Raw genomic sequence first — 17,530 nt, 5'->3', positions numbered from 1 at the left:
TGCTTTGTTCTTATGTTATTCTTTGTTGGAGAGATAACATAATTTTTACTTACCTAATTTCTTTTATGGTGGGGTGGTGAGAGTCCAAGATCAATTACTCATGTTAATTACTCTTCCCTACCACAAGGAGGAGGCAAATATTTCCAAACCTCAAGAGCTCTATAAACCCCCTCCCAACTCACAGGTACCTCAGTCTAATGTATAGCCAAGCAAATTGAGGTAGGAAAATAAATCTGAGCAAAATAAAAGGAGCAGGGAAAAATGATGTGCTCAAGAATAAAACTAACAACAACAAAAACACAAGGTGGGGTCTTGTGGACTTTCGCCGCCATGAAAGAAATTCAATTATCCGGTAAGCATAAATTATGTTTTCTTTCATACAAGTGGTGAGAGTCCTAGATCCATTAGTCCTGGGAACCAATACCCAAGCTGTGGAGTACACGACTAATGGGAAACAAAGGATGAGATTTAAGAAACATCTTTTTTCACTGAAGAAATAAATCCACAATCCCAAAAGAACTTGCACTTAAAAATTAATCAACAGGTAAAAATAAATAAAGTTGAGACAACTGCCTGAAGGACTTTCCTACTAAAGGCTGCCTCAGAAGAAGAAAAACAACAAAATGGAAGAATTTAGTAAAAGTATGCAAGAAGACCAAGTAGCTGCCTTGCAAATTTGGTCAACAGAAGCCTCATTCTTGAAAACCCAAGAAGTGGCAACTGATCTTGTAGAAAGATCAGTAATCCATTTAGGAAGAGGCTGACCTGCCTCCAAGTAAGCCTAATGAATCAAAAGTTTCAACCAAGAGGCCAAAGAAACAGCAGAAACAATGTCCTTTCCTAGAACCAGACAGACAAAGTTAACAAACAAACTAGAAGTTTGTCTGAAATTCTTAGTAGCATCAATATAATACTTCAATGCCCTAATAATATCCAAATTATGCAAAGATCTCTCTGCAGTATTCTTGGAATTAGGACACCAAGAAGGCACAGACATTTCCAGACTGATATTATCTGAATATACAACTTTAGGCAATATATCAAATTTAGTCCTAAAGCCGTATCCTGATGAAAGATAAAATAAGGAGAGTCACAAAAAAACCTTTAACACCATGTTAGGATTCCAGGGAGAAGAAATTGGCTTGATCACAGGCTTGATTCATGCCAAAGCCTGAAAGTAACCATGAATGTCAGGAAGATTAGCAATCTTCCTATAAAACAAAAGTAAAAGAGCATAAATCTGCCCTTTCAGAGAACTGGCAGATAGGCCCTCATGCAAACCAAGCTGTAAGAACTGCAAAATTCTAGGAGTTCTAAAAGAATGCCAGGATGAAGAGGGCCCTGACATAAATGAACATTGGGGAGCGGAGGTGGCGGAAGAGGCCACTGAAGTCCGCCTCCTTGAAGATGGTCCCCGGTGCCTGAGCTGAATTATCGATCATTATGTACAACCTTTGGGGTTAGTTAGGGCTTTTTTGGGGTGTTTTTTTAATTTTAAGAATAGACTTTTATTGTAACTTTTATTTTTTTTACTTGTTGTACAAGAGCTGAAGAGCAATGCCCTACAAGAGGCCCTTTTAAGGGCTATTGTAATTTATTTTAGTGTTAGGTGTTTTTGTGTTTTGGGTGTGTTTTTTATTTCATGAGGCATGTAGATTAGTGTTCGCTATAATGGTGGTATTTTTATTTTGGATACTGTATTTTATTATTTTTTTGTATTTTTTTATTTAATTTAGGGGGTTTAGTTTAGAGGAGGATTAGGTGTTAGGTAGAGTAGGGTTAGATTGCATTGGGGGTTGTGGCGGTTTAAGGTTAATTGTGTAGGGTACTTGTGGTGGGTATGTGGTGGTATAGGGGTTAATAGGATAGGTACTGCAGTGGGTATGTGGCGGTATAGTGGTAAATAGGATAGGTACTTGCGGTGGGTATGTGACGTTATAGGGGTTAATAGGATAGGCACTTGTGGTGGGTATGTGGCAGTTTAGGGGTTAATATGACAGATACTTGCAGTCGGTATGTTGCAGTTTAGATATTTATTAGTGTAGTGTTAGTTTGCGATTGTGGGGATTAGTGGTTAGGCACACAGCAGTTCTATTTCAAGGGATCCTTTACTATACATTGTCAATAAGGTCGGCAATGCTGGGTGTTGTCTATAGCTAGCATTGCCGAACAATGGCATGTATGGCAAACACCTCTTTGACAGGCTTGCTTGACAAAGGAGGCAAAAGACAAGTCCCTAAGACCACTATTACTAAACTCCCCATGAGGTGAAAAAGAGAGTCACTAAAAATACCCCATATAAATCCCTCTAACAAACACTGTACTCTAAGGGGAAAACGGGCCTCAACAGACTGAAAGCCCCTCTCAATGAAGAATCATATGCACATCTTTATTCTTCACCTTCCTCCAGGGGAGGCAAAGACAAGACTGAGGTACCTGTGAGGTGGTTTATAGAGCTCTTGGGGTTTGGCAATCTTTGTCTCCTCCTAGTGGTAGGGAAGAGTAATTCCCAGGAGTATTAGATCGTGGACTCTCACCACCTGTATGAAAGAAACCTAGATAGGTAGCGTGCACATGTCTGGAGCACTATATGACAGGAAAAAATGCTACCATCTAGTGATTTTGCTAATGTATAACAGTCTTGCAAAACTGTTGCAATATAGTGCTGCAGACACGTGCACATTTCTGAACTTATCTTCCTGCTTTTCAACAAAGGATACTAAGAAAACGAAGGAGATTTGATAATAGAAGTAAACTGGAAAGTTGCATTAAATGGTATGCTCTAAATTAATCATGAACAAAAAATTTAAAGGAACATGATGCCCAAATGTTAAATCCCTTGAAAGTTATGCAGAATATCTATAAAAAGCTGACTAGAAAATATCACTTGAAAATCTGTGTCAAGAAGGAAGATATTTTAGCTCCAAATTTCCTCAGTAGCCACATTCAATTTTAAAGGGACTTTAAGCATCCAATCAGGATGCATGCCCCAGGACTTGCAAGGGAGCGTTGTTCTGGCAGGTACAGCACAGTCACTTTATTTCCCGCCTCAGTTTAAGGAAGTTTGCTATGAAATCTTGTGAGAATTCAGTGAAATCCCACAAGATCACAATAAAGCACTGATGATGCTGATTGCAGGCTCGCCCTAACTAACAGACTCCTGCACTGCAGCTACATTAATAATATGCTGTAGAATAAAAACTTTAATGAGCGTGCCTGGTGGAGACATAACTGACAAACTGTACTGCACTGCTGTCAAACAAACGATAATTTGTATGAAATAACTTAAAAATAATAAATATTATTAACTTTAAAACTACCAAAGGACACTAGATCAAGTTGAAAGTTATAAGCATGCTAAGTTTCATAAAATTACATTCAGTCATGTCAGCTGCAGAACTGGCCACAAATCCCAATGATAAAAGTCAAAGGAATTGAAGGGATATGAAACCTATTTAGCCACCAATCAGCAAGCGCTACTCAGGAGCTGAACCCAAAATGGGTTTGCTCCTAAGCTTACATTCCTATTTTTTCAAATAAAGATACCAAGAGAACAAAGGAAAATTGATAATAGGAGTAAATTATAAAGTTGCTTAAAATTGCATGGTTTATCTAAATCATGAATGAAAAAAATGTGGGTTTCATATCCCTTTAAGAATTTTTTCACAAAACAGCACTTTTTCTACATTAAATAACTTTAAATTGGCTTGACCAATTTAATTATATATATATATATATATATATATATATATATATATATATATATATATATATATACACATACATACACACACTGTATATACACACATACATTTTAAACAGCAGCTTTTTTTATTACATATAATATGACATATAATAAAAATTCTTAAAGCAGTTTGTGTTATTTTTACATTCCTCTCCTTTAAGCTCACAGATAAAAAATAAATAAATAACTGAATATAATATAACAGTCACCATTTTATTAAAACACTTATTACAGCAGATCAATGTACACAAAACAAATGGAGAAACTTTTAATAAAGGTGTGTTGCATTAATAATGCTAAACATATTTCCTTATTAAATAAGAATGAGCAGTAAATATCCTATTTAACCTTTTCCATATATAGTGATTGAGGTTTTACAGCAAATTTATGTCTACAAAGTGCTACATTAAATATAGAAAAAAACTGATTTGCAAGAACATATGGACTCATTACACGGGGCAAATGATTAACAGCTATATGTTTTTTTTACCACTACAATGATTTAAACGCATGGGGCTATTTGCAGTACTTGAACCATTTAACAAATAGGGTCTAATGAGCAGTCTTAAAAAAAGTATCACCTATATCTGCAACAGCTTTCAAAGCACTGTCTACTCTGTATCTCTTCAGATAAAAAAATATAAACACTCTCTGGATCAGAAATCTAAATACTGCTTAGCAGATGTATTACACTTCTTACTGTTTATGCTGAGAACTGGTGGCAGAGTTGTCTGCTGTGTCAGCTGTGAACACAAGTAATATTAATCTAACTGTATAATATTATTTAACCATAAGTGTAGCGTAGTACTTTAAAGGGATATGAAACCCAAAATGTTTTCTTTTATTAATCAGAGCATACAATTTAAAAAACAAACAAAAAAAAAAACGTTTACAGTTTACTTCTATCAATAAATTAGCTTAGTTTCCATGATATTCTTTGTTGAAGAGAGGTATCCGGAGCACTAAATGGCAGGAAAGAGTGCTGCCTTCTAGGGCTCTTGCAAATGAATAACATTCTTGCAAAACTGCTGCCATATAGTGCTCCGGAAATTGGCAGGCTTACATCCCTGCTTTTCAACAAAACATACCAAGAGAATGAAGAAAAACTGATGATAGAGGTAAATTCGAAAGTTGGTTAAAATTGCATGCTCTACCTGCATCATGAAAGTAAAACATTCTGTTTCATATCCTTTTGTTTATGATTCAGACAGTACATATAATTTGTTAGCCATGGGCATTCGCACTGCAGAAGTAGGTGGCCCCTCGTTGACTTTGGCTTTTTTCAGTGCTGGATTTATGCTTGTGAAAGATCACTACAGAGATCTGTGCAAATCCAGATCTTACTATGTTGATCTTTCACAAACAATGCCCATGTCTAATAATAAACAACTTTCCAATTTACTTTAACCCTTTAAGGACACAGCTTTCAGTATGCTCAATTGTTATATGACGGAAAAATTCCGTTGTATGTCCTTAAGAGGTTAATTATCAAATTTGCTTAATTATTTTGGTATCCTTTGTTGAAGGGGCAGCAATGCACTACTGAGAGCTAGCTGAACACATCTGGCAAGCCAATGACAAGAGGCATGTATGTGCAGTAAATCATCAGCTAGCTCCCTGTAGTGCTTTGCCGCTCCAGACCATACCTAGGTATGTTTCTCAGCAAAGTATACCAAGATAACTAAACAAATTAGACAATTGAAGTATATTGGAAAATCAAAATTGAATGCTCAATCTGAATAATGAAAGTTTAATTTAGACTTAAATGTCCCTTTAAAGATACAGTATCCCATTATAGCCTTTAACCTCTATGCTGTTGATATTCTAGATCTTCTGAACAGGAGAATGCCAAAGGAATGAAGCAAATTTGCTAACTGAAGTAAAATGGTAACATTGTATGTTCTATCTGAAACATGAAAAAATTGTGTTTCATATCCCTTTAAGGGCCAGATTACTAGTGGAGCACTTACAGTTACGTGCAAGCGAAAAGGGGTTTATCGCGGGTGTTTGCGTGCGTCTGGTTTATTGCTTGTATTACAAGTTAAAAGCAAACAAGATCGCCTGCGCGCAATTGAAGTCGGATTGAGCATCCTCAGAGCTCTAGATAACTTTTTTGAAACCAAAAAATGGTACAAAGTACAGTTACACTCATAATAATACTAAGTAATAAATATATATATATATAAAAAAAGAATATTGCACAAAAAATAAGGGCTCAAAGATATGAGGTCTCAGGTGTTAAAAAAGGCAGACAAAGGGCTTTAACATTAAGATACATACATATAAAGTATGTTGAATATGTATGTATGTATGTATATGTGTGTGTACATATGTATTTATATGTGCATTTATGTATTTACAGACTGCAGTCTGAAACCACTAGTAAACCAATATATGAGTGCAATAACTATGCCCCTTACTGACTGTGCCTTCCCTTGCACTTAGAAATCTGTCAAAATGAGTTATGTCCCTTTACACCTAATTCATTAAAGGGACACTGAACCCAAATTTTTTTCTTTCGTGATTCAGATACAGCATGAAATTTTAAGCAACTTTCTAATTTACTCCTATTATCAAATTTTCTTCATTCTCTTGCGCCTAGATTTAGAGTTCTGCGGCCAAAGGGGTGCGTTAGCTACGCGTGTTTTTTTCTGGCCGCACCTTTTAAATAACGCTGGTATTGAGAGTTCACAGAATGGCTGCGTTAGGCTCCAAAAAAGGAGCGTATAGCATATTTAACGCAACTTCAACTCTCGATATCAGCGGTGCTTACGGACGCGGCCAGCTTCAAAAACGTGCTCGTGCACGATTCCCCCATAGAAAACAATGGGGCTGTTTGAGCTGAAAAAAAACCTAACACCTGCAAAAAAGCTGCGTTCAGCTCCTAACGCAGCCTTATTGTTTGCTATGGGGAAACACTTCCTACGTCTGCACCTAACACTCTAACATGTACCCCGAGTCTAAACACCCCTAACCTTACACTTATTAACCCCTATTCTGCCGCCCCCGCTATCGCTGACCCCTGCATATTATTATTAACCCCTAATCTGCCGCTCCGTAAACCGCCGCTACTTACATTATCCCTATGTACCCCTAATCTGCTGCCCCTAACACCGCCGACCCCTATATTATATTTATTAACCCCTAATCTGCCCCCCACAACGTCGCCTCCACCTGCCTACACTTATTAACCCCTAATCTGCTGAGCGGACCGCACCGCTATTATAATAAAGTTATTAACCCCTAATCCGCCTCACTAACCCTATAATAAATAGTATTAACCCCTAATCTGCCCTCCCTAACATCGCCGACACCTAACTTCAAACATTAACCCCGCTATTCTAATAAATGTATTAACCCCTAAAGCTAAGTCTAACCCTAACACTAACACCCCCCTAAATTAAATATAATTTAAATCTAACGAAATTAATTAACTCTTATTAAATAAATTATTCCTATTTAACCCCTTAATGACCGCAGCACTTTTCCATTTTCTGTCCGTTTGGGACCAAGGCTATTTTTACATTTTTGCGGTGTTTGTGTTTAGCTGAAATTCTCCTCTTACTCATTTACTGTACCTACACATATTATATACCGTTTTTCTCGCCATTAAATGGACTTTCTAAAGATACCATTATTTTCATCATATCTTATAATTTACTATAAAAAAAATTATAAAATATGAGGAAAAATTGAAAAAAAATACACTTTTTCTAACTTTGACCCCCAAAATCTGTTACACATCTACAACCACCAAAAAACACCCATGCTAAATAGTTTCTAAATTTTGTCCTGAGTTTAGAAATACCCAATGTTTACATGTTCTTTGCTTTTTTTGCAAGTTATAGGGCCATAAATACAAGTAGCACTTTGCTATTTCCAAACCATTTTTTTTTCAAAATTAGCGCTAGTTACATTAGAACACTAATATCTTTCAGGAATCTCTGAATATCCATTGACATGTATATATTTTTTTTTAGTAGACATCCCAAAGTATTGATCTAGGCCAATTTTGGTATATTTCATGCCACCATTTCACCGCCAAATGCGATCAAATAAAAAAAATTGTTCACTTTTTCACAAATTTTTTCACAAACTTTAGGATTCTCACTGAAATTATTTACAAACAGCTTATGCAATTATGGCACAAATGGTTGTAAATTCTTCTCTGGGATCCCCTTTGTTCAGAAATAGCAGACTTATATGGCTTTGGTGTTGCTTTTTGGTAATTAGAATGCCACTAAATGCCACTGCGCACCACACGTGTATTATGCCCAGCAGTGAAGGGGTTAATTAGGGAGCATGTAGGGAGCTTTTTGGGGTAATTTTAGCTTTAGTGTAGTGTAGTAGACAACCCCAAGTATTGATCTAGGCCCATTTTGGTATATTTCATGCCACCATTTCACCGCCAAATGCGATCAAATAAAAAAAAAAAGTTAAATTTTTCACAATTTTAGGTTTCTCACTGAAATCATTTACAAACAGCTTGTGCAATTATGGCACAAATGGTTGTAAATGCTTCTCTGGGATCCCCTTTGTTCAGAAATAGCAGACATATATGGCTTTGGCGTTGCTTTTTGGTATTTAGAAGGCCGCTAAATGCCGCTGCGCATCACACGTGTATTATGGCGAGCAGTGAAGGGGTTAATTAGGTAGCTTGTAGGGAGCTTGCAGGGTTAATATCACATTTAGTGTAGAGCTCAGCCTCCCACCTGAAACATCAGACCCCCTGATCCCTCCCAAACAGCTCTCTTCCCTCCCCCACCCCACAATTGTCCCCGCCATCTTAAGTACTGGCAGAAAGTCTGCCAGTACTAAAATAAAAGCTATATTTGTTGTTTTTTTGTGTTTTTAAAAAGCATATTTACATATGCTGCTGTGTACTATCCCCCCCTTAGCCCCCAACCTCACTGATCCCCCCCAAACAGCTCTATAACCCTCCCAATCTAACTTAATATGCGCCATCTTGGGTACTGGCAGCTGTCTGCCAGTACCCAGTTTAGAAGAAAATATGGGGTTTTTTTATTTTTATTACAATTTTCTGTAGTGTAGCTTCCCCCCACACAAAACCAACCCCCCACCCCTCCACGATCTATTTTTGTGCTTTTGCACAAACAAGATTGGGCCCTTTTTCCTATCAATATCCTATCAGTATTTTCCGTAGTGTAGCGGTTCCCACCCGCTCCCGCCCCGTGCACGCGCCCACCCGCCAACCTCCGTGCACGTGCGCGCTCCCGCGCGCCCCCGCCTCCGATCCCGCCCCCCTTGATGGCAGAACATACACCGATGGCCGCCCACCCGCCTCCCAAGTCGGCTCCCACCCACCAACGATACCGGCCATCGATGTCCGGTGCAGGGAGGGCCACAGAGTGGCTCTCTCTGCATCGGATGGCCATGTAAAGTTATTGCAGGATGCCTCCATATCGAGGCATCACTGCAATAACCGGAAAGCAGCTGGAAGCGAGCAGGATCGCTTCCAGCTGCTTTCCACACCGAGGACGTGCAGGGTACGTCCTCAGGCATTAACTGCCTTTTTTTTGACGACGTACCCTGCACGTCCTCGGTCATTAAGGGGTTAAAGCTAAATACTTACCTGTAAAATAAACCCTAATATAGCTACAATATAAATTATAATTATATTATAGCTATTTTAGGATTTAGATTTATTTTACAGGCAACTTTGTATTTATTTTAACCAGGTACAATAGCTATTAAATAGTTAAGAACTATTTAATCGCTAAAATAGTTAAAATAATTACAAAATTACCTGTAAAATAAATCCTAACCTAAGTTACAATTAAACACTACACTATATATAAATTAATTAAATAAAATACCTACAATTATCTACAATTAAACCTAACACTACACTATCAATAAATTAATTAAATACAATATCTACAAATAAATACAATGAAATAAACTAACTAAAGTACAAAAAATAAAAAAGAACTAAGTTACAAAAAATAAAAAAATATTTACAAACATTAGAAAAATATTACAACAATTTTAAACTAATTACACCTACTCCAAGCCCCCTAATAAAATAACAAAGCCCCCCAAAATAAAAAATGCCCTACCCTATTCTAAATTTAAAAAGTTCAAAGCTCTTTTACCTTACCAGCCCTGAACAGGGCCCTTTGCGGGGCATGCCCCAAAGAATTCAGCTCTTTTGCCTGTAAAAAAACCACATACAATAACCCCCCCCAACATTACAACCCACCACCCACATACACCTAATCTAACCCAAACCCCCCTTAAATAAACCTAACACTAAGCCCCTGAAGATCTTCCTACCTTATCTTCACCATACCAGGTTCACCGCTCGGTCCTCGGAAGTCTTGATCCAAGCCTCGGAAGTGTTGATCCAAGCCCAAGCGGGGGGCTGAAGAGTGACGTCCATCCTCGGGCTGAAGTCTGGATCCAAGCGGCGACTGAAGAATTCATCATCGGGCTGAAGTCGGAAGTCCATCATCGGGATGAAGTCTTCTATCAAGCAGCATCTTCAATCTTCTTTCTTCCGGAGCCATCATCTTCCAGCCGACGCGGAACATCCTCTTCTCCCGACGCCTACTCGCCGAATGACGGTTCCTTTAAATGACGTCATCCAAGATGGCGTCCGTTGAATTCCGATTGGCTGATAGGATTCTATCAGCCAATCGGAATTAAGGTAGGAAAATTCTGATTGGCTGATGGAATCAGCCAATCAGATTGAGCTCGCATTCTATTGGCTGATCGGAACAGCCAATAGAATGCAAGCTCAATCTGACTGGCTGATCGGATCAGCCAATCGGATTAAACTTCAATCTGATTGGCTGATTCCATCAGCCAATCAGAATTTTCCTACCTTAATTCCGATTGGCTGATATAATCCTATCAGCCAATCGGAATTCAACGGACGCCATCTTGGATGACGTCATTTAAAGGAACCGTCATTTGGCGAGTAGGCGTCGGGAGAAGAGGATGTTCCGTGTCGGCTGGAAGATGATGGCTCCGGAAGAAAGAAGATTGAAGATGCTGCTTGATAGAAGACTTCATCCCGATGATGGACTTCCGACTTCAGCCCGATGATGGATTTCTTCAGCCGCCGCTTGGATCCAGATTTCAGCCCGAGGATGGACGTCACTCTTCAGCCCCCCCGCTTGGGCTTGGATCAACACTTCCGAGGCTTGGATCAACACTTCCGAGGACCGATCGGTGAACCTGGTATGGTGAAGATAAGGTAGGAAGATCTTCAGGGGCTTAGTGTTAGGTTTATTTAAGGGGGGTTTGGGTTAGATTAGGGGTATGTGGGTGGTGGGTTGTAATGTTGGGGGGGGTTGTATTGTATGTGTTTTTTTTACAGGCAAAAGAGCTGAATTCTTTGGGGCATGCCCCGCAAAGGGCCCTGTTCAGGGCTGGTAAGGTAAAAGAGCTTTGAACTTTTTTAATTTAGAATAGGGTAGGGCATTTTTTTATTTTGGGGGGCTTTGTTATTTTATTAGGGGGCTTAGAGTAGGTGTAATTAGTTTAAAATTGTTGTAATATTTTTCTAATGTTTGTAAATATTTTTTTTTTGTAACTTAGTTCTTTTTTATTTTTTGTACTTTAGTTAGTTTATTTCATTGTATTTATTTGTAGGAATTGTATTTAATTAATTTATTGATAGTGTAGTGTTAGGTTTAATTGTAACTTAGGTTAGGATTTATTTTACAGGTAATTTTGTAATTATTTTAACTAGGTAACTATTAAATAGTTATTAACTATTTAATAGCTATTGTACCTGGTTAAAATAATTACAAAGTTGCCTGTAAAATAAATATTAATCCTAAAATAGCTATAATATAATTATAATTTATATTGTAGCTATATTAGGGTTTATTTTACAGTTAAGTATTTAGCTTTAAATAGGAATAATTTATTTAATAAGAGTTAATTTATTTTGTTAGATTTAAATTATATTTAACTTAGGGGGGTGTTAGTGTTAGGGTTAGACTTAGCTTTAGGGGTTAATCCATTTATTACAGTAGCGGCGAGATTCTGTCGGCAGATTAGGGGTTAATAATTGAAGTTAGGTGTCGGCGATGTTAGGAAGGGCAGATTAGGGGTTAATATTATTTATTATAGGGTTATTGAGGCGGGAGTGAGGCGGATTAGGGGTTAATAACTTTATTATAGTAGCGGTGAGATCCGCTCGGCAGATTAGGGGTTAATAATTGAAGTTAGGTGTCGGCGATGTTAGGGAGGGCAGATTAGGGGTTAATACTATTTATTATAGGGTTATTGAGGCGGGAGTGAGGCGGATTAGGGGTTAATAACTTTATTATAGTAGCGGTGAGATCCGCTCGGCAGATTAGGGGTTAATAAGTGTAGGCAGGTGGAGGCGACGTTGAGGGGGGCAGATTAGGGGTTAATAAATATAATATAGGGGTCGGCGGTGTTAGGGGCAGCAGATTATGGGTACATAGCTATAATGTAGGTGGCGGCGCTTTGCGGTCGGCAGATTAGGGGTTAATTATTGTAGGTAGCTGGCGGCAACGTTGTGGGGGGCAGGTTAGGGGTTAATAAATATAATATAGGGGTCGGCGGTGTTAGGGGCAGCAGATTAGGGGTACATAAGTATAACGTAGGTGGCGGTCGGCAGATTAGGGGTTAAAAAAATTTAAACGAGTGGTGGCGATGTGGGGGGACCTCGGTTTAGGGGTACATAGGTAGTTTATGGGTGTTAGTGTACTTTAGAGCACAGTAGTTAAGAGCTTTATAAACCGGCGTTAGCCCAGAAAGCTCTTAACTACTGACTTTTTTCTGCGGCTGGAGTTTTGTCGTTAGATTTCTAACGCTCACTTCAGCCACGACTCTAAATACCGGAGTTAGAAAGATCCCATTGAAAAGATAGGATACGCAATTGACGTAAGGGGATCTGCGGTATGGAAAAGTTGCGGCTGGAAAGTGAGCGTTAGACCCTTTCCTGACTGACTCCAAATACCTGCGGTAGCCTAAAACCAGCGTTAGGAGCCTCTAACGCTGGTTTTGACGGCTACCGCCAAACTCTAAATCTAGGCCTTGGTATCTTTATTTGAAATGCAAGAATGTAAGCTTAGATTCCAGCCCATTTTTGGTGGGCAACCTGGGTTGTTCTTTCTGATTGGTGGATACATTCATCCACCAATAAAAAAAGTGCTGTCCAGAGTTCTGAACCCAAAAAAAAAGCTTAGATGCATTCTTTTTCAAATAAAGATAGCGAGAGAACGAATAAAAATTGATAATAGGAGTAAATTAGAAAGTTGCTTAAAATTGCATGCTGTATCTGAATCATGAAATAAATAATGTGGGTTCAGTGTTCCTTTAAGATGTCTTGGCATCTACAACAGTATACTAATCCACAAATGCAATACACTACATTTTACAATATAATAATAGAGTTACATGATTTACCAAAATTAGTTTTGCCTATAAACATAAGCAAAGCTGACCTAACCTCTTTTTGATACTTTATGCCTGATTTTAAGGGCATATTTGCTGTCATATAGTACCTAGATAAGGAGATGAATGAGTCCGTATAATTCCTAGCATATGTACAAGAGAGAGTCTGTCTAGCATGTTCCATAGCACAGCAATTTACAACTTACCAGCTTTAGACAGCTGCTCAGATACAGGTAATAAAGGTGGGTGAGAGACACTACAGCAACAACTTCACCTTTCCTGCTCTGCATTCTGTCAGGCTACCCAGTCTCCTCACTCAGATTCCGGGGCACATTCTACAAGCACATCCTACAAGCACACTCCCAAGAACAACAGTCAGAAATGTAGCCTGACCTCTCAGAAATCAGAACTTACACACACACACATTTTATATATATATAATTTTAACTGATCGGTAAACTACAGCGATGTACTTTCAAAACTTGTATATATTGAGCAAAACAGAGAATACATTTGTTTAAGAATCTCCATGACCATTTTGAGTCATAAACCATACCTTGAGTTACATCGTCAACCTTGTACTTGAAGTCCTCACTACCACAAGTCCAGGACATATCTTCCATGGAAAATGACTGGTTAGATCTTAGCATTATGACTTCAATAACAGAGGACTTTAACAAGGCAATCTGATCTTCTGCAGTGAGATCCCTAATTAAAAAAAAAGAAGAAAACAAAGCAACTATGGGTCTAATTTACTAATGTATATATGTAGATGTGTAAACGTCTGAAATCAAAAGCTAGATGTAATCAAGGGAGATGTTGCTAGCAGTGTTCTTACAAGCTGATAAAAGTAAAGACAAAGAAACAGATTGTGTATACAAAAAAAGAAAACAACTTGCTTGTTTTCTTGCAAAGTGAGCATGAAAAAATTCTCAGCGTAGCTCCTACTGACATGTTTGCAACTTAGGTTGCATTCTGCCTCTTCTGAGCCTGGGCAAATCTTACTCCCTGTTTATTTAGTATTTGCTTAACAGTAAATCAGTTCATGTTCCTCTAGAAGATTTATGACATCAAGCTTGATAAGCCATCCTGTAGAGACCCCAGCCCTGATGGTAAATAAAATGATGAATAATACATATTGCAATCATTTCTATTAAGTATAATCTACTGTTTAGTGTATTGCAATGAAATACTGTAGATTGTTTCATATCCCTTTAGAAATTAATTGACCACAAAATGTTTAATAATAAAGTAAACAACTTTGCAATGAACGTTTATTATTTATTTTACCCATGTCTCTTGTAAATTAAAGTCAGAAAGCTGTTTTTTTTTTTACTCCCACTAAAGAAGCTGGAGTGCGTTTTGTGGACTGCAGAACCCTGATCCTCCTACATGATGTACATCAATTGCTTGAAATGTGCAGGAGCTCATATCACTTTCTAATTGGCAACAGTAAAAGAGACAATACTACAAAACTCCTGAGGCTTTTTAAGGAGGGGGTGTCCTTGGAGTGCAAAGCAAATAATGTTTGAAAAATACAATTTTAAATGTGTTTAAATATTTATTTTATATGTAGATATATTGCAATATAGTGATTTATTTCTGATGCATACATAAAAAATAGTTTAATGTTCCTTTATATTGAATCAACAAAGGACTAAAACACACCTACATCAAATTCCACTATACACAGTGATGTGCCATCCAGTGCAAAAAGGTCATTTGAACTCAATTACATGTAGGTTGGCAGTTTGTAACTGTGCATGGATGATGTGAAGATAACCTACAAAATCTGTCTAGTATAGATGAATTATTAGAATGTCTTTACTGCTAAAAGGTACATTTACATGGACATTAAAACTTTCTTTCAGCATTCTATGGCAGCAGTTTTTGCAAGAAAGTATAATACTGCTTTGAACATTGTTGCAAACACTGCTGCTACAGAGTACATAAGAGCCCACCTAAATGTAATCTTCAACAAGCAATACCAAGAGAACACTGAATTTTTATATATATATATATATATATATATATATATATATATATATATATATATATATATTTGTATAAATCATGAGTTTATGTTTTAATTGTAGAAAATAACAATGTGTGCAAATTCAAAGTCTTTATTTCTTTGCTACTTGCTTATTTGCAGACAAGATTATTGCTCATGAATTGTGAATGATCGTCTAGAAATGTCTGACGTAATCAACTTTCAGTAAGAAGCCAACAACAACCAAAAAAAATAGCTTGGGGTAGAGGAGAGACCAAAGCAGGAAAACAGCATTAATTCATTAAAAGGACATGGGAGGTAGTAATTGTTGCGCTTACTTTGTACTACGTTTTCTTCTTTGGAATTAATCTACTAGTTCTTTCTTTATGTTTCTGTGGGCTTGACCCTATCCATTAATGCATTAAAAAGAGCTGACAAAATAGGCCAATGTGAATGAATACTGTAGCATACATAATTCATTTCGTGTTAATTTCAATTTAATGGCAATTGGAAGTGATTATTAAATGTTTCACAGTTCAGACATAGCATACAAGTAATTACATTTACCAACTTGATATCCTATGTTGCAAGGCAGGCGCAGGAGTGTACATGTGTCTTAAGCATTATGTATACCATTGTTGCAAACACTGCTGCCATATAGAGCTGTGCACTGAACCTATCTTAGTATGGTCTCATAAAAATAAGCTAAGTTTTGAAAAAGGTTACCTGAGAAAGAGGCACGTGTTATAATAAAAGTACATTTAAATTGTAAGCACTGAATACTGAAAGTTTAAAGTGACAGTACAGTCAAAATGGGGGGGCGGAGCCAGCTACCAGCAGGACAAGACGCACTTTTCTACAGCTCCTGATATACCTATTAATTTTAAAGGATATAATACTTAATTTCCCCAACTTTGAGGCTGTTTTGGAAGCTCACATAGTGAACATGCTGGTTCTCCCTTTCAGAGGCTTTTATAACGTTTAATGTTTTGCTTTTTATAAATCCACGCTTTCTAGCTCTCATTGGCCTGCAGTGCGTGTATGGAAAACATGGCCGTGCTCATTTTGAAGCAGATAAAGGACCTGCTAGAATGCCATAACAAGATCCTTTTGGGCGCAGTGGATGAAGCTTTTCACTCTCTCACCACTCACGTCGCCTCCTCAACTGCTCTGACCGCTGGTGAACGGGAGCGTGATACCGCAGGAGCCATACCGGAGACAGAGGTAACCACGCTCATTCATACTCCTCATGGGCATCCGGGAATGGAGGCTGAGGTGCGTGAATTGGAAGTAACGAAACAAGCAGGCATGTGTCGGCAGGATAAGGCGATGGAACTACACTCGAATCCCGACTATCAATTACTCCATCGGGGTTCCCCTGAGACCCGTATCCTACCCAGAGGTAACAATGTCAGGCGGGACAATTTAACAACCGGTGAGTTACGGTTGAGAGAGGTGTTACAGAATATAGCTGCAGCTGTGGGTTGGCGGCCATTACCGGGGCTTACAGCACAAGCGGAATATGCTCCTTCCGACCTCAAATGTGGCATTGGCTAAAGTGACAAGGATCCATGTGCCCACTTTGGAAGGAGCCTATGTGGACATTGACCCTTAGTGTGAGGACTAGATCCAGTACCGACACTAATGAGACTATTCTTTAAGTGGACTTGCAGAGCTCATAACCATTAGCAAGAATAGCCAATTTACCTTATTTTATTTTATAAAGGATGAATCTGGAACGTATACTAGATATGCCAGGAATCACACATGAAACATTTGCCTACGGGACTACTATCATGCTTTACTATAGGCAGTATTACTGTTTTTGTTTTTCTCTATACAGCGCTCTAAAGTGGTGCAAACAGGCTATTATATGTATTCATATCCTTTCTCTCATGTTTTTTTACACCCATAATTATTTCTTACATAAGTCTTTTTTATACAAATACATTTCTACTTGTTATGATCTCCTGGGCATTGTGGCACCACATGATAGCTTAAGTTATGCCTTGCACGTTAGGTCTATATAAAAGTTTTGTGTGTTGCACATGTTATGTCACAATCACTGCTTGCTTAACACTTCTGTTACAGACTAGTGTGCTGTACGTGTTACACTAAAGTCACTGCTTACTCAACACTTTTGTTATGGATTAGTGTTCTACACATGTCACGCTAAAATCACTGCTTGTTTAACACCTCTGATTGATAAAGTCTTTACGCTTTAATCTTTTGTGCCACTGGGACATACATATGCAAGGGTAATCAGGGGAAGCCGTAAAAATGTTAATGTCTGCTGTTATATAATGTTATGTTGCCCTTTCGTAAATGCCACAACGGTAATCCACTACTAGGGAGCTCAGAATGTCTAGTGTCCAGGTTTTTGGCTAATA

At 38.0% G+C, this 17,530-nt stretch overlaps 1 protein-coding gene across 2 annotated transcripts in view; it reads right to left on the bottom strand.

Annotated features, from left to right (window-relative positions):
• VDR (vitamin D receptor) overlaps positions 1–17,530 on the bottom strand; it is a 401,245-nt gene that overhangs the window by 26,641 nt on the left and 357,074 nt on the right. For both annotated transcript variants that reach the window (XM_053708254.1, XM_053708253.1), the window contains one exon: positions 13,704–13,855. In XM_053708254.1, the coding sequence (XP_053564229.1) occupies positions 13,704–13,855 (152 nt within the window). The remainder of the gene's footprint in view (positions 1–13,703; positions 13,856–17,530) is intronic.

The sequence above is a fragment of the Bombina bombina genome, chromosome 3 (assembly GCF_027579735.1).
Source record: "Bombina bombina isolate aBomBom1 chromosome 3, aBomBom1.pri, whole genome shotgun sequence".
Taxonomy (NCBI): domain Eukaryota; kingdom Metazoa; phylum Chordata; class Amphibia; order Anura; family Bombinatoridae; genus Bombina; species Bombina bombina.
This window is presented reverse-complemented; position numbering and strand designations above follow the sequence as displayed.